General features: G+C 58.5%; 1 protein-coding gene across 1 annotated transcript; it reads left to right on the forward strand.

Moving 5' to 3' along the window:
• Positions 1–864: 864 nt before the first annotated feature.
• On the forward strand, positions 865–20,519 carry GRK1 (G protein-coupled receptor kinase 1). The gene is made up of 7 exons (XM_054447098.2): positions 865–1,563; positions 3,166–3,293; positions 4,944–5,101; positions 6,760–6,843; positions 13,586–13,710; positions 15,248–15,449; positions 16,901–20,519. Exons 1-7 carry the CDS (start codon positions 865–867, stop codon positions 17,194–17,196), a joined length of 1,692 nt encoding a protein of 563 aa, XP_054303073.2. The 3' UTR covers positions 17,197–20,519.
• Positions 20,520–24,561: the final 4,042 nt, after the last annotated feature.

Raw genomic sequence — 24,561 nt, forward strand, 5'->3', positions numbered from 1 at the left:
TCCCAGGTGTGTCCCAGGTGTACCCCAGCTGTATTCCATATGCGTCCCTCTGAGTGGGGCCTTGGTTTGATGTAGCTCCGTGGGTCTTCTGCTTCCTGGTCCTGGTGTCACCAACAACTGCCTCTTAACAATCCTGCCTTGCCTGCAAACCCCAGGTGAGAAGAAGACAAATGACTGGGAACTGACCCCTCAGTAAGCACTGGTGGTCTCACCTACAGACCCCCAGGAAGCTGGTCACTGTGGGCTTTTTTTCCTCTCTAAATTCCTATTATCAGGTGGTTTTCTTCTCATTTGCTATTTTTCTTAAAAATAAAAATGAAATATAGTAGGGAAAAACAGCCTTTGTAAATTACGGTTTCTTCTGGCACCATCCTCTCCGTCAGGCCCACATCCCAAGGAAACAGCAGGCTTGAGCCTGGCTGCTGAAGCCAGGGGGTGGATGGAGCAGCTCAGAACAGAGCTTTGAGTGCCTCTCCAGCCAGGGGCCCCAGAAGCCTGGGGGTTGTTTGTTCTTCTCGGGGAAAAGTGAGGCGGCCCCTTGGAGGAAGGGGCAGGGCAGAATGATCTAATCGGATTCCAAGCAGCTCAGGGGATTGTCTTTTTCTAGCACCTTCTTGCCACTCCTAAGTGTCCTCCATGACCCCAGCTGGGATTTAGCCTGGTGCTGTGTCAGCCCCAGGCTCCCAAGGGCTTCCCAGTGGTCCCCAGGCACCCTCGACACGGCCAGGGCGTCTCTCTCGTCCAGCAAGGGCAGGGACGGGCCACAGGCCAAGGGCAGCAGTCAGGCCTGCTCTGGCTGTGAGTGCCGCCGGCTTGGCCTCGGCTGATGGGCCCTCACGCCTGAAGCAGGCAGGAAGCTCCGGGATGGATTTCGGGTCTTTGGAGACCGTGGTGGCCAACTCTGCCTTCATCGCCGCCCGAGGCAGCTTTGACAGCGGCAGCTCCCAACCCTCCCGGGACAAGAAGTACCTGGCCAAGCTCAAGCTGCCCCCGCTGTCCAAGTGTGAGTCCCTCCGCGACAGCCTCAGCCTGGAGTTTGAGAGTGTGTGCTTGGAGCAGCCCATCGGCAAGAAGCTCTTTCAGCAGTTCCTGCAATCGGCAGAGAAGCACGTGCCGGCCCTGGAGCTCTGGAAAGACATTGAGGACTATGACACGGCAGACAATGACCTCCAGCCACAGAAGGCCCAGACCATCCTGGCCCAGTACCTGGACCCCCAGGCCAAACTCTTCTGCAGCTTCCTGGATGAGGGGACGGTGGCGAAGTTTAAGGAGGGGCCTGTGGAGATCCAGGACGGGCTCTTCCAGCCCCTGCTGCAGGCCACCCTGGCACACCTGGGCCAAGCCCCCTTCCAGGAGTACCTGGGCAGCCTGTACTTCCTGAGGTTCCTGCAGTGGAAGTGGCTGGAAGCCCAGCCCATGGGGGAAGACTGGTTCCTGGACTTCAGGGTCCTGGGGAAAGGGGGCTTCGGGGAGGTGTCGGCCTGCCAGATGAAGGCGACCGGCAAGCTGTATGCCTGCAAGAAGCTGAACAAGAAGCGGCTGAAGAAGAGGAAGGGCTACCAGGTGAGCAGCGCGGCCCGGCCAGCAGGGATGGGGCGGCAGGGTGCAGGGATGGGGCAGCAGGGTACAGAGGGCCCCCAGGTCACTGTCGGCTCCAGGGCCCTTAACAGCTGGTGCCTAAGGGAGCATGCATGCCAGCCTCGCCACGTGGGCGCCCCGCAGCCGTGCGTTTATGAGCAGTTTCAGCCCGTGTGCAGAAGTCCCTCCTCGGAGAGTGACCTCCACATTTTTGGGTGGGGACGTGCTACGTTCGCTCGTCAGTTTTTCACCAACCACAGACTAGCCTCAAGTGTGGGGGAAAGAGGACCTCTCAGGGGAGGCTAAAGAGGGGCAGGGTCTCCGGATTCTTTGCCACGACTGTGGAAGACTTTCCAGGGCCCTGGCTCCTCTGATGGCAGCAAATGCGGGAGGAACTGAGGCAGGACGGAGGCAGCCTCGCTCTGATGACAGTTTCTGTGAGGCGGAGCCTGGCGTGACGCCGGGTGCAGGAACTGTTCCCCTGAGTGCGCTGTCCTCGGGGGTGGGAGTGAGCGACGGGCACGCAGGCTGCTCTAAGTTTCATCCGCTCTGCCCACTGGCGTCAGACTGTGCATCTGGGGCAGGATCAGCAGAAGCTGCTTACAGGTCTTAAGGGTGAGAGGCAGCGGCTGCACCGGGTGTGGACGTGATCTCCTGAGCCAGCCCCCTGCACTTTGGCTCCACGTGGCTCCTGGCCCCTCTCCCACCGCGCAGCTGTGTTGAGGGCACACGAAGCTCTTAGGGTTAAGCAGCAGCCACTGCGCACCCTGGCTCTGCGGAACCTCAACCCTTAGTGAAGGTGAAATACCAGGTGCTCACGGCGCTGGGCGGAGGCCCTGGAACATCTGCGTGTTCTCGCCGTGGAACTCGGGGCAAGTAACTATGCTGCGTGGTTGTGCTGTAATTTTTAAAAATTAGTTTTCTTGACATCTAATTCCCACACCGTGCCATTCACATCTAACTGTAAATTTAACCCAACAATCAGCCTCTTTTCCTGACTTCCGTCACCAAACTGAACTCCATACTGAGATCAACTGAACACCTCCCCATGTAAGTGCAGAAAGGGGCCTCCGACATCAGGAATTCCCTCTTCAAAGAGGGATGTGCTGTCCTTATCCAGACACTTACAAACTCGTTCAATGGAGCATTGTGAGGTTTTAAAATAAAGACAAAACGAAGCAGAGTGGTGAGGTGGTTTGGGAGGTGCTGGTCTGGGAGCCCAGCCCACAGGGGCCTGGACAGGAGGGAGGGCTGTGGCTGCAGGATTGCTAGGCAGGCGGGGCTGGTGGGGTCCTCACTCATGTTGCTCAGCCTTGGGGCTTGAGCCTCCCCTTGCCAGAGGCTGGCCCAGAAGACCGGAAGTCCCCTGTATGTGAAGGAATTCACATGTCTGGTTTTCTGAAATGGCGGTGCAGGCATGTTTTGAAGTCATTTGCAATTGCTTTGTGAAAGGCGCATTTGAAGCATGTTTTCGACTGTTCTGTGGCTGTGTGTGCAGTGGGTGTGGCCGGGTGCACACGGCCTCTGCGATGCACCCAGTCCCTTTCCTATTCAAAGCCAGCGCGTACTCAGTGTCTCACTTTTCAGGGTGCTATGGTGGAGAAGAAGATTCTGATGAAAGTACACAGCAGGTTCATCGTGTCTCTGGCCTACGCGTTTGAAACCAAAGCCGACCTCTGTCTGGTGATGACCATCATGAACGGAGGCGACATCAGGTAAGGGCTGGGCCAGAGGGCACGAGGGGGCCCCGCTGTCCCACTGGGTCAGGGTTTCCAGGGCCCAACGGGGCTCCTTTCCGCGGGCAGAGCCACGGTGGCCCCAGGCCTGCCCTCGAGGGAAGCCTTGCACCCATCACAGTCCGCTTCTCGCTGTCGGCAGGCGGTTCCTGAAACAATGCACCCTGGACCCACATCGGTGCAGGAGCCTGGGAGGCGCCCAACCTGACAATCGGGGCACGTCCTGTGTGTGGCCCTGGTGTGGGTGTGGGAGGCATGTGGTGCTGTGGGGGACGTGTGATGCAGTCGGGGGGGCCTCTGCAGGGCTGAGGGCCTTGCACCAGGAGGGTAAATGAAGACGAACTTCACCAGCGCCCACTCCTAGGGCTGACCCCAGAGCTGGAGAAAAGATCAGTCCAGCTGGGGGCCATGATCTTGCTGTCCCCCGGCAGAGAGGAGGTGGCGCTGCCTCCACAAAGTCCTGCCCCGGATCTGCCGCTGAGACAGGCCCCAGGCCCGTGTTGGAGATCAGATCACAGGCTCGCTTGGTAGGTGGGCCACTTAGCCACTGTGTGGTTCTGTTTCCTGGTCTGTAAAATGGGGAGAGATAATACCTAAGTCCAAAGATTATTGGGAGATTAAGACAACACGTGTGAAATACCTGGAGTGTCTGATGCCCGTAAGGTTAGCGTGGGCAGGGGCCATGGCTGTGGTTGGCAGCACCATGCCCCATTCTCACCTGCTTTTAATTTCCAAGGAAATTCCTCCAGGTGAGGCTGGTGGCCCCATTTTTCAGATGAGGAATGTGAGTCCAGACTAAGATACCATGTGGAGGGGGCACTGGGAAACACAGACACAGGGGTGCCCAGGCGGAGGGGAGGGGGCGCTGGGAAGCACAGACACAGGGGTGCCCAGGCGGAGGGGAGGGGGCGCTGGGAAGCACAGACACTGGGGTGTCCAGGAGGAGGGGAGGGGGTGCTGGGAAGCACAGACACAGGGGTGCCCAGGAGGAGGGGAGGGGGTGCTGGGAAGCTCAGTCACAGGGGTGCCCAGGGAGGGCCTGGTGGCTCCAGCCGCCTTGTGGTCCGCCTGGCTCCAGGGCCTCCTCTCCTGTTACCTGTGATGATACTCCTGGTGCCACCTCGTTTAAATTATTTCTTGTTTAAATCATTTCTTTTATTTGTTAGGTTTTGCTTCTCTGCAAAACCTGTCCATGGAAAACATAAGAAATGATGTTTTATGGGGGAGGAAAGAGGCTGAGAAGAAACACCTTACTGCAAATCCTTCATGAGTCTGATGAACTCGGGGCCTGCGGAGCTCCATCCCGCCTCAGCCTCAGCCTGGCCCCTTCCTGAGACGGTCTGGGCTGTTTCCCAGCACCTGCAGCCAGCACCGGGAAGCAGGCAGACAGGAGACGCACGTGGACATCACTTTCTCCCTGTTAGCAGTTGGGGTTCAGGGTCCCTGAGCTGCTAACCCTGCCAGCCACCATGGCCTTGGGGTCTCCTCTGCAGGGACGTCGGGGGGCCAGGCCTCAAAACGACCAGAACACTGGCCGAGAGACATGGTTCTGAGGCCCCAGCTCTGTCTTTCCATGATTTTACTCCCCATTAAACCCGGGGTGCATGGCTCCCACGTGTCTGCCCCCAGGTACCACATCTACAACGTGAATGAGGAGAACCCTGGCTTCCCGGAGCCGCGCGCCGTCTTCTACACGGCACAGATCATCTGCGGCCTGGAGCACCTGCACCAGCGGCGGATTGTCTACCGTGACCTCAAGCCCGAGAATGTGCTGCTGGACAATGATGGTAGGAGGTGCCCTCGGCTGGGAGGGATGAGGGCTACGAGGAGGGTGGGGCGCAGCTTCCTTGGAGGTCTCTGCACAACCTCACGAGGGTTGATGGCTGCGTGGACGGTGGGGGTTCACGAGGGCTGACGGCTGCGTGGACGGCAGGGGTGTCATCAGGCACCAGGAGTCACAGGAGTGAGTGCAGGGGTCTGCAGTGCAGAACTAGCTGGGAACGGCGAGTCTGTTACGCCCAGTCCCCACCTTCCTTCTGCCTGAATGGGGCATCACACAGGGATTCTTCTGAGAAATAAACACGAGGGTTTAGGCTCCCAACACCGGCAGGTCAGCCAAGTGCGAGACACGCGCCAGGGCCCTGAGAGAGTGCGCGAGGGGCGGGGAGAGAGCTGAGGTGGGAGGCTCTCGGTGGGCAACACCCACGCTCAGCTGTAGCACGGCCGGCCCTCATCCCTACACCCTGCGCCCTCCACCGTCAGCCAGGGAGCCAGTCGTGTGCACGGTGTGTGCTGCGTGCGCGTATGTGGTTTGTGGGGGGTGTGTGTGTGGCATATGGTGTGTGTGTGTGTGCAGTGTGTGTGTGGTGTGTGATTGTATGGTGTGTCTGGTGTGTGCAGTGTGTGTAAGTCTGACTGGGGTGCTGGGGCCTCGTGGTCACTTGGTACGTGCATGTGTGGTGTGTGGTACCTGTATGGTGTGGTATCTGTTGGTGTGGTACGTGGTATGTGTGGTATTATGTGTGGTATGTGTGGTATCTGGTGTGGTATATGTTGTATTGTGTGTGGTATGTGAAATGTGCTATGTGTGCTATTGTGTGTGGCATGTGTATGTTTGTGGTATCTGTATGGTGTGGTACGTGGTATGTGTGGTAAATTGTGTGGTGTGTGTGTGTTTGTGTGAGGTGTGTATGTAGTCTTTGGTTGTTGGCATGTGCTGTGTGTGTGGTATGTGGAATGTGGTGTGTGTGTTTGTGGTGTGGTGTGTGTGTGGTATGTGAGTATGCAGTGAGTGTGGTGTGTCTGAGACCATGTGGGTTGTGTGTGGTGTGTCTGTGAATTTGGCTGGGGAGGGGAGGATCCTGGGCACTGGGTGGTCCTTATGGCTGTTTGGTATGTGTGTATGTTTGTGGTGTGGTCATGGGGTGTGTGTGTGGGGGGTGTGTGTGTATGTTTATGGTGTGGTGGTGGAGTGTGTGTGTCTGTGTGAGTCTGGCTAGAGAGGGGAGGCTTCTGGGTGCTGGGGCCTCATGGCTGCCTGGTATGTCTGTGTGTGGTGTGTGTGTGTCTGTGATATGTGTGTGTGTGGTGTGGTATGTATGGTATGGTCTGTGTGTGGTCTACATGTGGTATGGTACATATGGTGTGGTGGTGGGTCTGTGTGTGGTATGGTGTGGGTGTGTGGTGTGATCTGTGTAGTGTCTGTGGTTTGTGTGTGGTGTGATCTGTGTGGTGTGTAGTGTGTGTGTGGTGTGATCTGTGTATGTGTGGTGTCCATGTTGTGTGGTGTGATGTGTGGTGTGCGGTGTTCGTGGTGTGTGGTGTGTGGTGTGATGTGTGTGGTGTGGGTGTGGTGTGTGTGTACATGTTTGTGTGAAGGTGGCTCTGGGCTCGCCGGCGCTTGTCCTGTGCAGCCAGGGGTGACTCCGCTATGTCTGCCTCTCAGGCAATGTCCGGATCTCTGACCTTGGGCTGGCCGTGGAGCTGCTGGATGGACAGAGCAAGACCAAGGGCTACGCAGGGACCCCAGGTAAGGGTCTGAGTGCAGCTAGGGAGGCTCTGTGCATGCGTGCGTCCCTGTGTACATATGTGTGCCTGTGTGCACTTGCACATACATGTGAGTTTGTGTATATAGGTGTGTCTGTGTGCACATGGGCTTCTGTGTGTGCCTGTGTCTGAGGGTGTCTGTGTGGTTGTGCATTTATGTGTATGTGAGTGTTGTGAACCCAGATATCTGAGGCAGGTACCAGTTAATTTAGAAAGTTTATTTTGCTGAGGTTGAGGATGCGAGTCCGTGGCAGCCTCAGGAGGTCCTGACGACATGTGGTTGTGGCACAGTTTAGTTTTACACATTTTAGGGAGCCATGAGACATCAGTCAGCATATGTAAGATGAACACTGGTTCGGTCTGGAAAGGCGGGAGGGGGCTTCCAGGTCATAGGAAGATAAGAGACAAATGGTTACATTCTTTTGAGTTTCTGATGAGTCTCTCCAGAGGAGGCAATCAGATAAGCATTTATCTCAGTGAGCAGAGGGCTCACTGAGGGGACTTTGAATACAATGGGAGGCAGGTTTGCCATAAGCAGTTCCCAGCTTGACTTTTCCCTTTAGTTTAGTGATTTTGGGTCTCAAGATTTTTTCCTTTTACAGTGTGCCTGTGTGTGCATGTGTGCTTGTGTGTGCATGCCTGCGTCTCTGTGCACACACGTGTGCCTGTGTGCCTGCCTGCGTCTCTGTGCACACGTGTCTGTGTGTGCATGCCCGTGTCTGTGCACACACGTGTCCGTGTATGTGCATGCCTGCATCTTTGTGCACACATGTGTATCTGTGTGCCTGTGTCTGTGTGCATGTGTGCCTGTGTATGCATGCCCGGGTCTCTGTGCACACATGTGTGTCCATGTGCCTGTATGTGTATGCCTGCGTCTCTGTGCACACACGTGTGTCCGTGTGCCTGTGTGTAAGTGCACATGCACGGTGCATCCTACTACCTGCCCCATCCCGTCTCACTCATCTCCTCTCACCTCCCCCCAGGCAGGGAGGCTCGCAGCACCTGCGGAGGAGAGGAGACCCCACAGTCAAGCAGAGCGGGGTCCGTGTTCCGGGCCCAGCACCTGCTGGCGTGTGGCCTGTGTGCTTTACTTAACCTCCGAGCCTCCTGATAGCACTCGGTGCACAGGCTTGCTGAGGAGACCTCACACGCCACGTGCCCGGCGCCTGTGTACAGCAGCCACACCGTGAATTTGAGTTCTTCTCCTCTCTCCTCCGCAGTCTTGAGGGTCCGCGTGTCGGGCTCACTTCTGGTGGGATTTCCAGAGAATGTCGCTTCCCTGGGGTTGTTTTGGCTGTGGGGAGGCAGTGCTGTCGCCTGATGGGGTTTGTGCCCGGGGGTGTTTTGGGTCCTCCCATGCTGGTGCTTAGGCACTGGGCGTATTTGTGCCGTGGCCACGGTGGGGACATCCTCGCTCCAGCTGGATGCTTCCCCAGCTTAGGGGAAGGTGCATCTCGGGGTGGGGGCTAGGAATGTTTCCCCAAAGTTCTGAAGAAGGGCAGTTCTGTGCCCACACCCCTCATGGCTGGGTTGCAATCTGGATGTGGGATTCCGTAGCCACTGAGTGCTCAGGGCCAGTGGTCGAAGGTCTCAAAACTTTCTGGAAGGCAGTTCATCCTGGGGGATCCCACGGCTCAAGGAAGCCTCGGGTGGCACCTGCTTTTCGTGAGATGATCCAAGCCTCTTTCTGGGTCTGTAGAAATGGTTGGCGCTGCGGCCCTCGAGTCTTTGGGACCCTTGCCAAGCCTGGGTGTAAGCGCGTGGGTGGAAGCCCCCTCACGCATTTCGGGAAGATCCAGGTGGACTCCGAGGCCAGGACTTGAAGAGTTAACCTCACGGATGGAAAGGGCCCAGCTTCCAGGCCGAGTGTGAGGGCCCGACTGGCCGCCAGGGGGCCCCATGCCTTCGCCGTCGCCCGTTCCTCGGAGCCCCAGGTGCACATAGCAGGGCTGGGCTCAGGCTGTGACCCCTGCACAGTGACCTGGAGATGCTGACGTCAGGATGCAGGCTGGGAGGCCGGTGTCAGTTCAGCAAAGCCGCAGGGTCCGCATCCTTCTTCCTGGCACCCTCGCACCCTCCCACGCAGCCCCCCACGCAGCCCCCCACGCAGCTAGAGACGCCACAGCCATCGGGAGCCTGTTCGGGGACTCCCCCTTGCCGGTGCAGTGCCGGCCCAGGGGCGTGCACAGGGCGGGGCCGGTCATGCGCGGTCCTAGTTTGAGTTCAGTGGCGGGATCCAGGGGCGTGCACAGGGCGAGGCCGGTCATGCGCGGTCCTAGTTTGAGTGCAGGGGCGGGATCCAGGGGCGTGCACAGGGCGGGGCAGGTCATGCGCGGTCCTAGTTTGAGCTCAGGGGCGGGATCCAGGGGCGTGCACAGGGCGAGGCCGGTCATGCGCGGTCCTAGTTTGAGTTCAGGGGCGGGATCCAGGGGCGTGCACAGGGCGGGGCAGGTCATGCGCGGTCCTAGTTTGAGCTCAGGGGCGGGATCCAGGGGCGTGCACAGGGCGGGGCAGGTCATGCGCGGTCCTAGTTTGAGCTCAGGGGCGGGATCCAGGGGCGTGCACAGGGCGAGGCCGGTCATGCGCGGTCCTAGTTTGAGTTCAGGGGCGGGATCCAGGGGCGTGCACAGGGCGGGGCCGGTCATGCGCGGTCCTAGTTTGAGTTCAGGGGCGGGATCCAGGGGCGTGCACAGGGCGGGGCTGGTCATGCGCGATCCTCAGTTTGAGCTCAGGGGCGGGGCCCAGGGGCGTGCACAGGGCGGGGCCGATGATGCGCGGTCCTAGTTTGAGTTCGGGGCGGGGCCCAGGGGCGTGCACAGGGCGGGGCCGGTCATGCGCGGTCCTCAGTTTGAGTTCAGGGGCGGGAGAATTTGTGAACAGAGCAGATAGAGCTGGCTCCCTCACGCTTTCTGTCAATATTTACTGGCTGCTGCGTGGCTGCAGGTCCCTCAGGAGGCCTGGGGCACAAACAGGTGCGCCGTCTGGGCTGCATCATGGGGGTCAGGCCAGGAGGGCTGGGGGGCTCCTTGGCCCAGGAACTGACAGGAGCCTGCGGTCTGGTGGGCCTTGCTTGTGCCCGGCCTGGGAACTGAGAAGGCTCTGGGTGGGTCTAGAGGCTGTGATCGTGTGAGCAGTTCCTCCCCGGAGTCTGGGCAGAATTCTGAGGTCAGTGTAACCCCGGACCAGTAGGGCATATTCAGGGCCTGTGGTTCTGTGAAGCAGGGTTCCTGCAACTCTTTTGGGGAAAAAGGATTCTGTGGCCACATCAGCCTGGCCCTGAGGCACGGTGAAGGACCAGGAAGGACCTTGACTCAGAAGTGTCAAAACTGACCAGCCCCAGCAGCCCCCATGCCCCAGCCTGCGGCCCCTCTGCCTGGTCCCAGGACATCCGTCATGGGTCTTCCAACGGGCCTATCTGCCACTGTGTGCTGGGCTGGCCTCACTTGGGTAGCAGCTGGGGAGTTGACATAACTCACACAGGCCCCATGTGCCACACAGAGCTGGCTTGGGGGCCAGGCAGGTGTCTGAACTTCTCCTGGAATCTGACTAACCAGTGCAGACGTCTGCCAAGGATCCTGCTTGGTGAGCATGCAGCCATCTGGAGGGAGGTCCCAGAGCTCATGGCTGCGGCCACTGGAGACAAGAGGGCAGAGCACTCAGGGAGGCAGCCCACGGTCTGTGGACTGGGTTGTGGGTTGTGGACTGTGGGCTGTAGGGTGTGGGCTGTGGGCTTTGAGGTGTGGACTGTGGTCTGTGATCTGTGGCCTGTGGTCTGTGGGCTGTGGACTGTGGGCTGTGGACCATGGCCTGTGGGCTGTGGACAGCGGCCTGTGGACTGTGGGGTGTGGACTGTGGCCTTGGACAAGTTGCTGCACATCCCCATCATGAGTACCCATGGCGATGAGGAGTACCCATGGCGATGAGGACCCATGGTGATGAGGCGTACCCATGGCGATGAGGAGTACCCATGGCGATGAGTACCCATGTTGATGAGGAGTACCCATGACGATGAGTACCCATGGCGATGAGGAGTACCCATGGCGATGAGGAGCACCCATGGCAATGAGTACCTATGGCAATGAGGATCACCCATGGCGATGAGTACCCATGGCGATGAGGAGTACCCATGGCGATGAGGAGTACCCATGGCGATGAGTACCCATGGCGATGAGTACCTATGGTGATGAGGAGTACCCATGGTGAGAAGTACCCATGGCAATGAGGATCACCCATGGCGATGAGTACCCATGGCGATGAGGAGTACCCATGGCGATGAGGAGTACCCATGGCGATGAGTACCCATGGTGATGAGGAGTACCCATGGCCAGCTCATGGCGTATAGTGGACTGCTGTGCCTGGCACTCAGGGCAGGCTGGAGCAAGTGCTGTGCTCATCGCCATGGCAGCATTGCAGCGGGGCCCGGAGGGTCTGTGGTCATCACTCAGAGACGCCCCGACTCTGCGGAACAGGCACAGGGCTGGACCACGGAAGTGCCTGAGCTGAGGCAGGCGGGATCTGCGGTTTCCACCCTGGAGGGGAAGCTTGCTCACAAGGAGAGGGAAGCCTCAGTGTGTGGCTGTGGCCTTGAACCTCATCCCTATGAAGAAGAAGGGATGCCCTGGAGAGGGCAGAAGGGCCGGGGAGGGCGCAGCCCAGCTGGTGGGGTCTGCAGGGAGCCACAAAAGGTGGACAAGGCCAGGCAGGTGGGCAAGCCTCAGCCAGGGGTGGGAGGAGAGGAGAGCACCCCATGCCAGCCTGAGCAGCGTGGGGGTGCCTTGGAGGCTGCAGCCCACACTGGATTCCGTCTTCTCTGTGAGGAGCAGTTGGGAAGGGCTCGAGAGGTGCTTGGCTGCCTCAGAGTCAGGCCGCGGTGAGGGGAGGCGCCTTTTAGGGTGCTGAGGACTCGAGCTGAGACTGTGGGACCAGGCAGAGGACTCAGCTTCAGCAAACTAGACATATGTGAGCCTGGCGTGGCTTCCAGGCACGAACCTAGAGCAGGGGTGTTTGTGAGTGTGAAAGTGCTGAGCCTAGAGATCTTTCTTGACGTCAGCAAGACACCAACAGACGTGCGAGCGAGGCTGCCGGCTCCATCGCTCCCTGATCCACTGGCGGAGCCAGAGCACCGAGTGTGGAGTGGAAAGTGTGTTGTGAATTTAGTAAAGTGTTGGGAAGCAGCCACTCAGATACTCGCGTGGACAAAGTTGATGGCTGGACACACATGTGATCTGCTTTCCCTCCTGAAGTCCCGGGATAGGGGCAGTGAAGGGATCTTGCTAAAAGTACAAACCCATGTGCTCAAAGGAGAGTGTGAGTGGCAGCGTCATGGCAGCTGGAAGACTGATGATGGGTGAGGGGAGCCGGCAGCTGACACAAGGAAGCAGAATGCTAAGCTGCTGCCAGAGCCCTCAAGCTGCACAGAACTGTCAGTGCCCTGCGCCTGGTGTCCGTGCAAAGGTGGCCTTGGCAGATGAATGACTGCGTGAGAGCAGCTGCACACAGAGCTGCCCCTCCGCCCTCTGTCCTGTGACGGTCCCCACAGCTGCGCCCAGACCCGTCCCTCCATCTGAGACAGTCCCTGTGGCTGTGCCCAGACCCACCCCTCCATCCCGAGGCAGCCCCCGTGGCTGCACCCAGACCCATCCCTCCATCCTGACGCAGTCCCCACGGCTGAGCCCAGACCCCATCCCTCCATCCGGAGACAGTCCCTGCAGCTGTGCCCAGACCTGCCCCTCCATCCTGACACAGTCCCCGCGGCTGCACCCAGACCCGTCCCTCCATCTGAGACAGTCCCTGCGGCTGTGCCCAGACCCACCCCTTCATCCCGAGACAGTTGCCGTGGCTGAGCCCAGACCCGACCCTCCATCCCGAGACAGTCCCCACGGCTGAGCCCAGACCCGCCCCTCCATCCGGAGACAGTCCCCACGGCTGCACCCACACCCGCCCCTCCATCCTGAGACAGTCCTCGAGGCTGAGCCCAGACCCGTCCCTCCATCCTGACACAGTCCCCGCGGCTGCACCCAGACCCGTCCCTCCATCCCAACGCAGTCGCCACGACTGAGCCCAGACCCGCCCCTCCATCCCGACACAGTCCCCCAGTCCCCGCAGCTGCACCCAGACTGGTCCCTCCATCCTGACACAGTCCTGTGGTTAAGGGCCTTCTTGGCAGAAGACTGGGACCGCCTCTCTGGAGAGGACACAGCCATAGCACTCATGGGTCACCAGACAACTGGAGAACAGGCTGGCAGCTGAGGAAGAGGAGAGTGACCGATGATTGAGGCTCCCCAGGCCTCCTCTCCAACGTGGTTCCCAGAATGTGGAAGACCCGCCTTGGCATGATCTGACCAGCTCGAGAGGAAAATTTAAAAGATAATGATGTTGGATTCTCCCCAGTAAAAGAGTCCAGGAAGACTGCCTCAGTGCAGCTACAGTCAACAAGTCCCGCCCTGTGCCCAGCACTAGAGTGGGCATGGGGCATTTTTGGTTGTCATTTTTTGTTGTCACAGCCTGAGGGTGCTGCTGTCACCCCATAGGCAGAGTCTGGGGTGCTGCTTGTCATCCGGTAACACACAGGGCAGCCCCTCCACAAAGGATTTTCTGGCCCCAAATGTGGAGCGTGCTGAGGCCCCGGGGAGATGCATCCCCAGAGCATCAGTCCTGCGATTCCCGGAGCGCGTGCCCACCGTGGAGGTGACCACTTCTGAACCTGCAATGTCCCTTGCTGGCAGGTTTCATGGCCCCTGAGCTCCTGCAGGGTGAGGAGTACGACTTCTCCGTGGACTACTTTGCCCTGGGGGTCACCCTGTATGAGATGATTGTGGCCAGAGGACCCTTCCGAGCCCGTGGAGAGAAGGTAGGAGGCGGCCGGCAGGTGTCTCTGCAGCCACCTTGGCACCCTGGCTCTCAATGGGGACGGGGCAGCGATGGGGTCATTACTGAGGCAGACCTGGGAGTTGTTCTGTGGGCCCTGGGGTGGGGAGGGCACAGATTCACGTCCTGGGGTCTCGCTCCTGGGCTGTGCTGTTCTGTCTGGATGGGTGACGCCCCCAGCCCCTGAGGCCTGCAGGTGGAGGGGCTGAGGGATTCCAAGTCACCCTGTGCCCCAGAGCAAGCAGACCCTCCCACCAGAGAGCACGCCACCACTCAGCCTCTGAGGGCCCTGCAGGGTTCGGTCCCTCTGGTGCAGGCCGGAGGAGGGAGGGCGACTTATCCCACTGTTGCCTCAGACCCTGGGCGGCGGAACAAACCACCTTTTGTGGTTTGGGGTGGAGCTTCATCCCCTGGGGACTGGCGACGCTGGGGCTCTGGGGGACACAGAGTCGGCTCCCCCTCCCTGGACGGTCTTATCCCTCGCTGTTGCAGAAGAGCAAGCTCCCCTTCTTCCCAGACGCCAAGAACCCACAGCCCATGGTGGGCCCAGCAGCTGCTCTGAATGTCCCGGAGTGTGGACACCTAGTGGGGCTGCTGGGTCTCCCCTGAGTGCCCCCCTGGGCTGCCCCGGATCCTAGGCCACCAGAACTGCAAATAGGGATAACATTGGGAGGTGCCAGTCCTTATTCAAGACAAGTGGAGCAAAGCTGGCTTTTCCCCTGTGAGGCTGACTCAGAACTCAGGGCTGGGGCTACCTCTCGTTGGACCGAGGGAGTGGCCGCACGGAGCCAGAAGGCCGCCGTCTCAGAGTCGCATCGGGCTGCCTTGAGGTGCAGCTCTTCTCTGGCCACCCATCACCCCCTTGATGCCACCTGGGCCATGCTCACCCCTCTCCCTTCTGACTTCCCTGGACATGTGACCTGTCCTGCCAGGACAGGTTTCAGAGCAGAGTCGTCCCAGGACCACTAGCACGCCTGCGGTCACTCTGTGTCTGTGGGACGTGGCGCAGGCGTGGGCTGCCAGGGCAACCCATGGGAGGAGCGTCAGTGGCCTGATCCGGGGGCCTTGGGGACTGAGCAGCACCCTTCACACTGTACCCACCGGTGGGGCCTCTGGTGGGGAAGAGAGACCTTGGCAGCGCTCCTGAAGACAACAGAGCCACCGAGGCTTCCGTCCACCGTGGCGGAGTGAAAATGGAGGCTGCTCCTCAGCTGGGCCCGCGCTGGCCGTCAGTTTCCTATCTCTCCTTATTCCTCGGTGGGTGCGGCTGTGCTGGGAGTGGGTCAGCCAGAGTCCCCAAAATGCACGGCACCCACCTGTGGCTCCTGGGAGCTTTGCCTTTAGGATTCCATTCCTGAGACTGGAGCCTCAAACGCTGCTGTGCTGGGGAGGGGCACAAGGCCTCACGGGTCTTCCACCCGCGTGGGTGAGCGGTGGCTCTTGTGGGAGGAGCTGTGGTCTGGTCTGACCACCCAAGAGAGGCGGGTCTGGCAGGGCTAAGGCAACGCGTGTCCCCACAGGTGGAGAACAAGGAGCTGAAGCACCGGATCATCTCAGAGCCCGTGAAGTACCCCGACAAGTTCAGCCAGGCCAGCAAGGACTTCTGCGAGGCGCTGCTGGAGAAGGACCCAGAGAAGCGCCTGGGGTTCAGAGATGAGACCTGCGACAAGCTCCGCGCCCACCCCCTCTTCAAGGACCTTAACTGGAGGCAGCTGGAGGCTGGTACTGTCGGACGCCTCAGCCCCGGGGAGGGTGGGGGTCTGTGCTGTGTGGCCCTCGGGTGTCCGCCCGGTCCAGCCTGTGAGAGTCGGCAGGGAGGAGTGCCTGAGACCACCAAGGCTCTCCCTCTGCCCCCAGCAAGGCCCGCAGTCCTCCACTCATCCTCCCAGCCCCAGGACAAGCCGATGGAGCCGGCATCGGGCCAGAGGGCTCTGGGTGCGATGGGAGGCAGGAAACACACTGGCTGCACTGGGGCCTCGAGACCCAAACCATCCGCCACGTCCCCTGGTGCTGGAGGGAGCCCAAGATCAAATGGAGGCCGGCGGCTCAGGCTGTCTGCTGGGGAGAAAGTCATCCACCCACCAGCACTTGCTTGTCAAGTGGATATGGAAGATACTATGCGCGTGCATGTGTGTGTGCGTGTGTGTGTGTATGTGTGTGCATACGTGTGTGTGCATGTGTGTGTGTGCATGTGTTCATGCACTTGTGCATCTGAGACACAGCCATACCCTCTAGGACCCTGTGGTCAGGTGGAAGGGTCAGGCCACGTGCAGTGTGACTAACTTAGGACAGGGCCACAGGTGACCAGGGAGCAGGAGATCCCCCAAACGAGAAGTCACTTTCGTATGTTAGGGTCACAGCAGTGACTGCCAGACAGGTGCCCTGGGCAGGCCCAGCAAGGCAAGGATGGCTGTGGTCAGGGAATCCAAGGGGGCTCCAATTGGTCACAGGATGAGGAGGGGACCCCGCCCGCCCTGTAAGGAAGTCTGAGACACAGAAGGGTTAGAGCCCAGAAGTGCTGAGGTCAAAGTGAGGCTGAGGAGGAGCCACATGGCAGCTGTGCAGTGTTACTGGCGCTGGGAGGTGGTCCTGAGGCTGTCGCAGAGGCCGTCTGGGGGCCAGCGGGGGCCAGCCGGGTCAGGGTCGGTGCACTGAGAGGAGAGTGATGTCTGACCGGCTGTGCCTGGCCATCGGGGGCCGGTGCGTCAGGGAGGGACGCTGGCTTGGAAGGAAGCTGCCAAGTTCACTGGAGCGTGTGCTTGAGTGCCTGGGGTCTGGGGTCTGCAGAGTGCGCAGGGGAGGCCCTGGTGGGGACGGGGCCCCAGGAGAAGAGGTGTTCGGGGAGGAGGCCGCTTCATGACGAGACCCTAGGGGAGGCTCCCAACAAGGCAGACGTGAGCACCAGGCCCTTTCACAAGAAGGCTCCAAAATGGGCCCTGGGATATCAGGCTTCTTCCGGCCCCACTCAAGCCCCAGCTGTGTGGTCTCAAGGGAACCCAGGGGCCTTGTGGGCACACTGGGCTTTCTCTGTCAGTCCCCGCAACACTCCCCTAAGGAAGAGCGGCCCCAGGCCTTTGTGCATCTCGGAGCCATGGGGGAGGGGGCTTTTTGGCTAAACGGCGCTTCCTTCCCACCACGAGGAGCCTGGCGTCTGTGTTTTCTGTCTCCCACAGGGATGCTGATGCCCCCTTTCATCCCAGACTCCAAAACTGTCTACGCGAAGGATATTCAGGACGTGGGTGCCTTTTCCACCGTCAAAGGGGTGGCCTTTGACAAAACAGATACAGAATTCTTTCAGGAATTCGCCACTGGCAACTGCCCCATCCCCTGGCAGGAGGAGATGATCGAGACGGGCATCTTCGGCGAGCTGAACGTATGGCGCTCGGACGGTCAGATGCCGGACGACATGAAGGGCATCTCCGGGGGCTCCGGCTCCTCGTCCAAGTCAGGGATGTGTCTGGTTTCCTAGGTGACACCCCAGAGTCCACGTGGAGGAAAAGGACCCACAGGGCTCGGTGGGGGCCGCCTGCCTCCGTGGTGCCAGCCTGGGGTCTGCTAGCAAGGGGACACGTGGTTCCCTCCACCCAGGTCCCCATCATGCCATCTCCTTGCGGCCCAAGAAGGAGAAAGCCTGCGTCGGCCTGAGCCGCCAGACGCACACCCTGGTGCCGTGAGCCCCCGACTGCATATTTCACGTCTTTTGCTCCATCTCATTGAGAAGACATAAGATGCTCTCCAGAGGGAGTAAGCCAAAAATCTACAAACTCTTAGAGAGCCTTCCGCACTGGTGAGCGACCAACCGTGTGGCAGGGGCAGAGACTTGGCTTGGGCCTCCCAAGACCTTAGCCATTGGCTTCCCAGAGCCACGTTCCTCAGCAGGAGGTGCACTGTGGCCAGGTCAGGGGTTGGTGAACCCTGGCCGCAGCCCCGGGCCCCACTAGGGAGGGCTGGACCTCGGCCCCCCCAGGTCCCTCTGTGCAGGCTCCTGCCTTCCAGGGTGCCCGGGCCCTGTGCTGGTGGCCTGCATGACGCGTGGTCCCCTGCACCCTGCGGCGCCGTGGTCCTCTGCACACTGGGGCACCACGCTCCCCTGCACTCCGGGGTGCCGTGGTCCACATCTGCCAGGCGCAGGCTCCGTTGGGCTGTTGGGAGGAGGGGAGTGGGTGTGGAGTCTGGGGGTCTCAGTGCATCTTGGGGTCTCCTTATCTCAGGGTGTCCAGCTGACGGCAGCTGGTGCAAAGTTCCCACCCCTAGCTGGGGGGCTGAAAATGTTTTCTGTCTTGACCCTGAGCCCCGGAAGCACCTCAGCTGCTCTTGGCGGGGAAAGCTGGGACCGTTTGCTCTCTGACCCCTCCTTCCCACCGGGGCTGGTCCGTCTCATCTCCCAGGGGACACTTCAGGCCACGGGCCTTGTGCACAGGGACAGAGCTCCTTGCTGCAACCCCTCTCTGTGTTCCCAGTAGCAGCAGCACTGGAGTCCTAAAGCCGTAGCCCGGGAAAACACTCACGGCCCACCCTGTCATACGGCTCGGCCCCACCCACAAGGCACCTGGCATTTCCAACTGCACTTTGAACACCGAAGGTTCCCCAAGTGCTTTGTGTGTTTTAACTGCAAGAAGTGAGTTCTGTTGCAACTGCCTCCAGGACACACTCCCTCCTGAGGGCCGGCGGTGCTGGCCTGGGTTCCATGGCCTCAGCAGTGGGCTCAGAGGGAGTGCATCCAAGCCTCAGGGAAGCAGTGGTGATGGGCGGCCTGAGGACTCCTTTCCAGAGAGGGCCTCTGAGCTCCTCTTAGGAAAGAACTTCCTTTGAGCCCCGGCCACTGTTGCACCAGTGGGAGAAGGAGCCTGACCCTGCCACATGTGGTCACGGGGAGAGAAGATGGTAGGACGTCCCCGTGAGCCTTGGGGCAGAGCTGGTGGTAGAAAGAAGCCCTGTCTACTCTAATTTGGTGAGAGGGGCCGCGGCAAGTGGCTGATGATGTGATTGATGGAGACAGGGTGGCTTGGGAAGGTCCCACTTGGGAGTGTCACGTCCTGCAGGGAGTGGAAGAGATGGATCCTCTGTAGCCTGGACTGGTGGGTCTCAGCCTCTCTCCCAGAAGTGACAGAGACAGCTGCCTGAGAGTCAGCACTGCGGTGGGCAGGGCCTATGCCCTCACAGTCCTCAGGCTGCCAGGTCGTCCTCTTCCTGTTGGGGAGAAGAGGACCCTGGCAATCCACAATTTTGGAGATTTGCTGGCTGCAGCCAAAATGGGGACCCAACTCCCTTCTATGTGGTTTTAGAGCTTCTGGAGGGAAGATAGGCCACGCCCCTGGGTGAGGAGCACGTCTTCCCACAGATCCCACGTCAGCCACACCCTGGGTGAGGAGCACGTCTTCACATAGACCCCACGTCAGCCACACCCTGGGTGAGGAGCACATCTTCCCATAGATCCCAAGTCGGCCACACCCTGGGTGAGAAGCACATCTTCCCATAGATCCCAAGTCGGCCACACCCTGGGTGAGGAGCACGTCTTCCCATAGATCCCAAGTTGGCCAAACCCTGGGTGAGGAGCACGTCTTCCCATAGATCCCACGTCGGCAACACCCTGGGTTAGGAGCACGTCTTCCCACAGATCCCAATAGAACTCCACATCGCCTGGTTTTGTGGAGACTTTCACATGTCCTGTCAAGGTGCCTCATGCACCTGCAGACTGTTCTCGGGAAGCAAACCTGGACTGCAGAATAAACCTCCCGGCTCCTGTCCTGGCTCTGAGCGTCTGACACTTCTGAGACCTGGGATGTTCAGGAGGAGCTGTGGGGCGTCCAGTGCTTTTTGTCATAAAACTGCCCATCCATGTGCACCTGAGCAGGCGCAGGCAGGCCCAGGAGGAGGCCCGTGGGAAGCGGCCTGCCGGACAGATTTCCCTGTCCACTCTTTCTCCTTCCTTCCTTCCTCCCTTCCTTCTCTTTCTTTCTCTTCTCTTCTTTCTTTCTTTTTCTTTCTTTCCTTCTCTCTCTCTTTTCTTTCTCTTTCTTTCGTTCCTTTCTTTTTTCCTTCTTTCTTTTCTTTCTTTTCCTTCCTTTCTTTCTTTCCTTCCTTCCTTCCTCCCTTCCTTCCTTCTTTCCCTCCCTCCCTTTCTTTCTCTTTCTTTTCTTTTCTTTTTGAGACTGATCTCTCTCTGTCACCCAGGCTGGAGTGCAGTGGCACAATATCAGCTCACTGTAACCTCCGCCTCCCAGGTTCAAGCAATTCTCCTGCCTTAGCCTCCCGAGTAGCTGGGACTACAGGTGCCTGCCACCACACCTGGCTAATTTTTTGTACTTTTAGTACAGATAGGGTTTCACCGTGTTAGCCAGGATGGTCTTGATCTCCTGACCTCGTGATCTACCCGCCTCAGCATCCCAAAGTGCTGGGTTTTTGTATTTTTAGTAAGAGATGGGGTTTCACCATGTTGGCCAGGCTGGTCTCGAACTCCTGACCTCAGATTATCCGCCCGCCTCGGCCTCCTGTTTTGTTTTCTAGAATGTTACACATCGATTAGGTAATGGCTATCAGTCCCACTTCATACACTCTGGAACATGAAAGACTCCATTTCTAATTTTTTAAACCCATTTTAACCTGCCTTGCATTCCTATGGCCCTGGACAGGTGAGCAATCTCGTCCTGGCTTTACTGGGATCAGGGGGCTTGGAGGGGCTGTGAGTGGTTGCAGCGGTGGAGGGGAACCTGGCTCCTGGTGCCGGAGAGGAGCCCCGTGGCCCCCCAGGCCCACCAGCAAGACCCTCTGCCTGTCTTAGGGCTGGGTTGCCAGACACAATACAGGACATCCCGATGAATTTGAATTGCAGATAAATAAGGAATCATTTTTTAGTGTAAGTCTATCCCAAGCAGTGGTTGGGACATACTTGACCTAAAAAATGATTCATCATTTTTCTGAAATTCAGATTTAATGGGATGTTATGCAGTTTTCTTTTGGTTAACTCTGGCAAGCCTGTTGCAGATTATATATTTATCTGTAAGATCAGCAGTGGTTCCACTGCACAGGCAACCTGTTGGGATAAAACCACAAAAGCAGCTTTGTTTTTGGCTTCTGCCATCTCTTGGGTCAGTTGAGTGGTGTTTTCACCCCTTGATGAAACTCACGCTCACCCCATGCATTCATACAAGGCATTCGAAAGCCCTATTGTCACTTTATTTTTTATTTATTTTTTTTGAGACAGAGTCTTGCTCTGTCGTCCAGGCTAGAGTGCCGTGGTGCAATCTCAGCTCACTGCAAGCTTCGCCTCCCAGGTTCATGCCATTCTTCTGCCTTTGCCTCCCAAGTAGCTGGGACTACAGGCGCCCGCTGCCATGCCCAGCTAATTTTTTGTATTTTTTAGTAGAGACGGGGTTTCACCGTGTTAGCCAGGATGGTCTCGATCTCCTGAGCTTGTGATTTGCCGGCCTCGGCCTCCCAAAGTGTTGGGATTACAGGCGTGAGACACAGTGCCCGGCCTATTGTCACTTTATTTTTAAAAACTTCTAAAGCTTTGTGTCCCATGGAGAAAATACATCACGAATGCTGAGTCAGTGATCCCACAGAGACACCACGGGGGGCCCCGCCCAGTTCTGGAGCTCGGATACTGCCTGCCCCCGCCTGTTTGCTCCCCACCCAGGCAGCACCAGCCTCCCCTCAGGGGCTCAGTGTGTGTGGCCCCATGACGGTCACAGCTCCACATGCGATGAGCTTCGGTGGCTCCGTCCCCGTGGGGCTGCAGTGTCTGACAGTGGCGGTGCATGTGTCTCATGCCTACCTGCCTGCAGAGCAGCCCTGCTCCCTGTGGCCAGCCTCGGCCTCTGGCTCTGCAGGGCTGAGCTGGGATGAAGGAAGGCATCCAGGGCCATTCTTGCCTGCCTGGTGCTGCTGCACATGGCTCGGTGCCCTCTGGGCAGATGTCTCTATGGACTCTTCATCTGGGCCCTCTGTTGTGGGCAGTCTTGGGGTTTCAGGTCCCTGAATCTGGGCAAATACTCTCTCCTCAGTGGGGTCGACCCCCTGCTGCCCTCCCCGGGCTCTCTCTCGGTGCTGCCTGGACCAGCAACACCCCGCTCTGCTGCCCAGGCAGCCGTCTGGCCAGTCTGGGTTTGTAGTCTCCCTGGGGGTCAGCAAAGGGTGGGACTGCACATCAAGAGGCCCAGGCATCTGGGCATCTGGCTGCAGTGAGGCAGGCATAGGCGCACCCTCTGCAGAGAAGCCCTCAGCTGCAATCCTCTTATCCTCAATGTGGGCCACGGCCAGGGCTCCTCAGAAGCCCATGGGAATCCCTGCAAGGTGGCTTTGTCTCATCCGCGGAGGTGGCTGATGCGATCAGCTCATGCTGGGGCCAAAAACATGGCAAGAAACGTCCCACTGTCAACCTCCCGGGCAAGCGTGTGCACCTGCAGCTCAGGGCCAGCCCACCGCACTGCCTTAGTGACGCTGCAGCTGGGGGAGCCGCAGGCCGCCAGCAGGCTGAGGAACAATGCCGTGTGACCTTTCCTTTCGTAAAAAACAAGAACTGCAATTTTTATTCAAATAAAAAAAGAGTAAAAATAAAAGCTAATAAGGAAGAGTGAGTCCCTGGATTGTAACATGATTTCCAAGTCACATACTTTTCTTCAGAATTACACACAGGTGCACACATGCACACACACACACACCTCTACACACATACGTGCACGCGACATGCCTTCATTTTCATCTCTATATACCTGGCAGATATCAACATTGTCGGTCAGGGCTGAGTCCCCGGGGTCTGCACTTGCTCATGCGTCCTCCTTGTTGCAGTGAGCACTGGGAGCTTCACCCACATTCATGCTGGCTCAGGGCTGTCCTGCGGGAGCTGCCTGCTTTCCCTCTGCCTCTGGTCTCCTCCCCTGGAGAAGAAATGGCTGGAGCTGCAGGCACCTCGCGTCCTCTCTGCGCTGTGGTGGTGCTGGGCACTCCCATGAGGGCTGGCAGAGGGAAGGAAGCCAGGGCTTCCCAGGAGAGACTGTGGAGCTCAGCGTGGATGCGCAAGAGGCCGTGGAGCTCAGCGTGGATGCAGAAGAGGCTGTGGAGCTCAGCGTGGACGCATGAGAGGCCGTGGAGCTCAGCATGGATGCAGAAGAGGCCGTGGAGCTCAGCGTGGATGTGTGAGAGGCCATGGAGCTTAGCATGGATGTGCCTATGGGGCCAGCTGGCCTCTGGGGAGGGCCGTGCCAGAGACAGCCTTGCAGGACATTTGGGGCCGGCTCTGATAACTCCAGCATGGGCTGCAGGCTCAGTACTTCTTATTTTATTCCTTTACTCAACTATTTATGATATTGTCAGAGTGGCGGTTCTTTCTTTTTTCATGTCTGCAGTCTGTGGGTTTTCCGAGTATGGAATTACCTCAACGTGAGCTCCACCACAGCGAGTCCTCGAAAAGCTGGCAGTCTCTGGCTGGGGCCCATTGTGTTTTGTTTTACAATGGGGGTCTGCCCTCTGTGAGTGTTTAGACATGTATTTACGTGTCTCAATTGCAAATAAAATGTACAGATTACAGGCATTATGCCAGTCAATGGAAGAGCAGTTTTGAAAGAAAACCTCAATCTGATAACATGAAATTACAAATAAATATGAGATAGATTCTCAGTTTCTATCTAGGCAATTTAAAATGGAGATAAGAAGCCTTGATTTGATTTTTAAAAAACCAAGCCCCAATCCCCCAATTACGTAGTGAAATGTTCTTCCAAGTTCAACCTTTTTATTTCCAAGACAAATGAGCTGAAGGCTGAATGTTACCAAGGGTGAGGCATTATGCTGGGGTTTGAGGACGACAGCGTGGAGAGCGATGTACCTGGCATTCTCCCGCTGGCATGGGTGGGATGGCTCACCGAGCCTCAGCTCTCGGTCCCTGGCATTCTTCGGCTGGCCTTGTGGGGGCGACTGGCTGAGCCTCAGCTCTTGTCCCGTCACATGGGTCCCAGGAGCCCCACTGCCACCCCGGACCATCGGTATCCAATATGCACTGTGTGCTTGGAGGCGAACTGTCCAGCGGGTCTGGTTTCACAGCTGCAAAGGGCGTGGCTCTCTCCCTGCAGTGGGGTGATGCAGAGGCTGCTGTGCTCTGCACTTTAGAGAAATGCCACCTAGAACAGGAGGTGCTGGCGAGCTGCCGCTGCCCAGCTCAGGGCTGCGAGAGGGTGGGCTTCAGGCTTCCCGGGGGTGTAATTCTGCCTTTCCTGTTGGGAGCCCTGGAGAGGTCCCGGGTCACATGGTGACAGAGGCCTTCTAGCAAAGTGCAAGGAGTGTGTTTAATTTTTAAAAATTCATGTCTCTGGGGGCACCTCCTGTCTCCTTGCCGCCCTCACCCCACACCCTGTACAGACAGGCGGGGTGGCCCCTCCCACTCCCTCACAGCTCGGCTTACATTATTCATCCCCTGCTCCATTTCATGGGCATTTTGTTACAGGAAGGGTCATGTTTTGCTGCCAGCACTACTGATCCCTGAGCGCCGAGAGCCAGGCCACGTGCACACATGGGTGCCTCAGCGATGACTCCCACCTGAGCTGGGGCCAGGATGCGGAGGCTCTGAACAAACAGGAGAAATTGAGCTTCATGGTTCATGTAATTGCCATCTTAGAGCCCGCGTCATTGTCTGAGTCTTGTTGACGCACATCTGCTTAAGCCAATGGGTATTCCCAGTAGTCAGGCCCCCATGGGTCCCCCGTGTCCTCTGCCTGGGGGCCATGGTGGGTACGGGTAGGAGAAGACCAGGCGTCCCCGTGGCCCCGGCCCAGCAGGTGCTGGTCTGAGTTTGGCAGTTTGGCATGTATAGTCCTCCTGTGGCTTTTGTTCAGGGAGTGCC

The sequence above is a fragment of the Pongo pygmaeus genome, chromosome 14, assembly GCF_028885625.2.
Source record: "Pongo pygmaeus isolate AG05252 chromosome 14, NHGRI_mPonPyg2-v2.0_pri, whole genome shotgun sequence".
Classification (NCBI taxonomy): domain Eukaryota; kingdom Metazoa; phylum Chordata; class Mammalia; order Primates; family Hominidae; genus Pongo; species Pongo pygmaeus.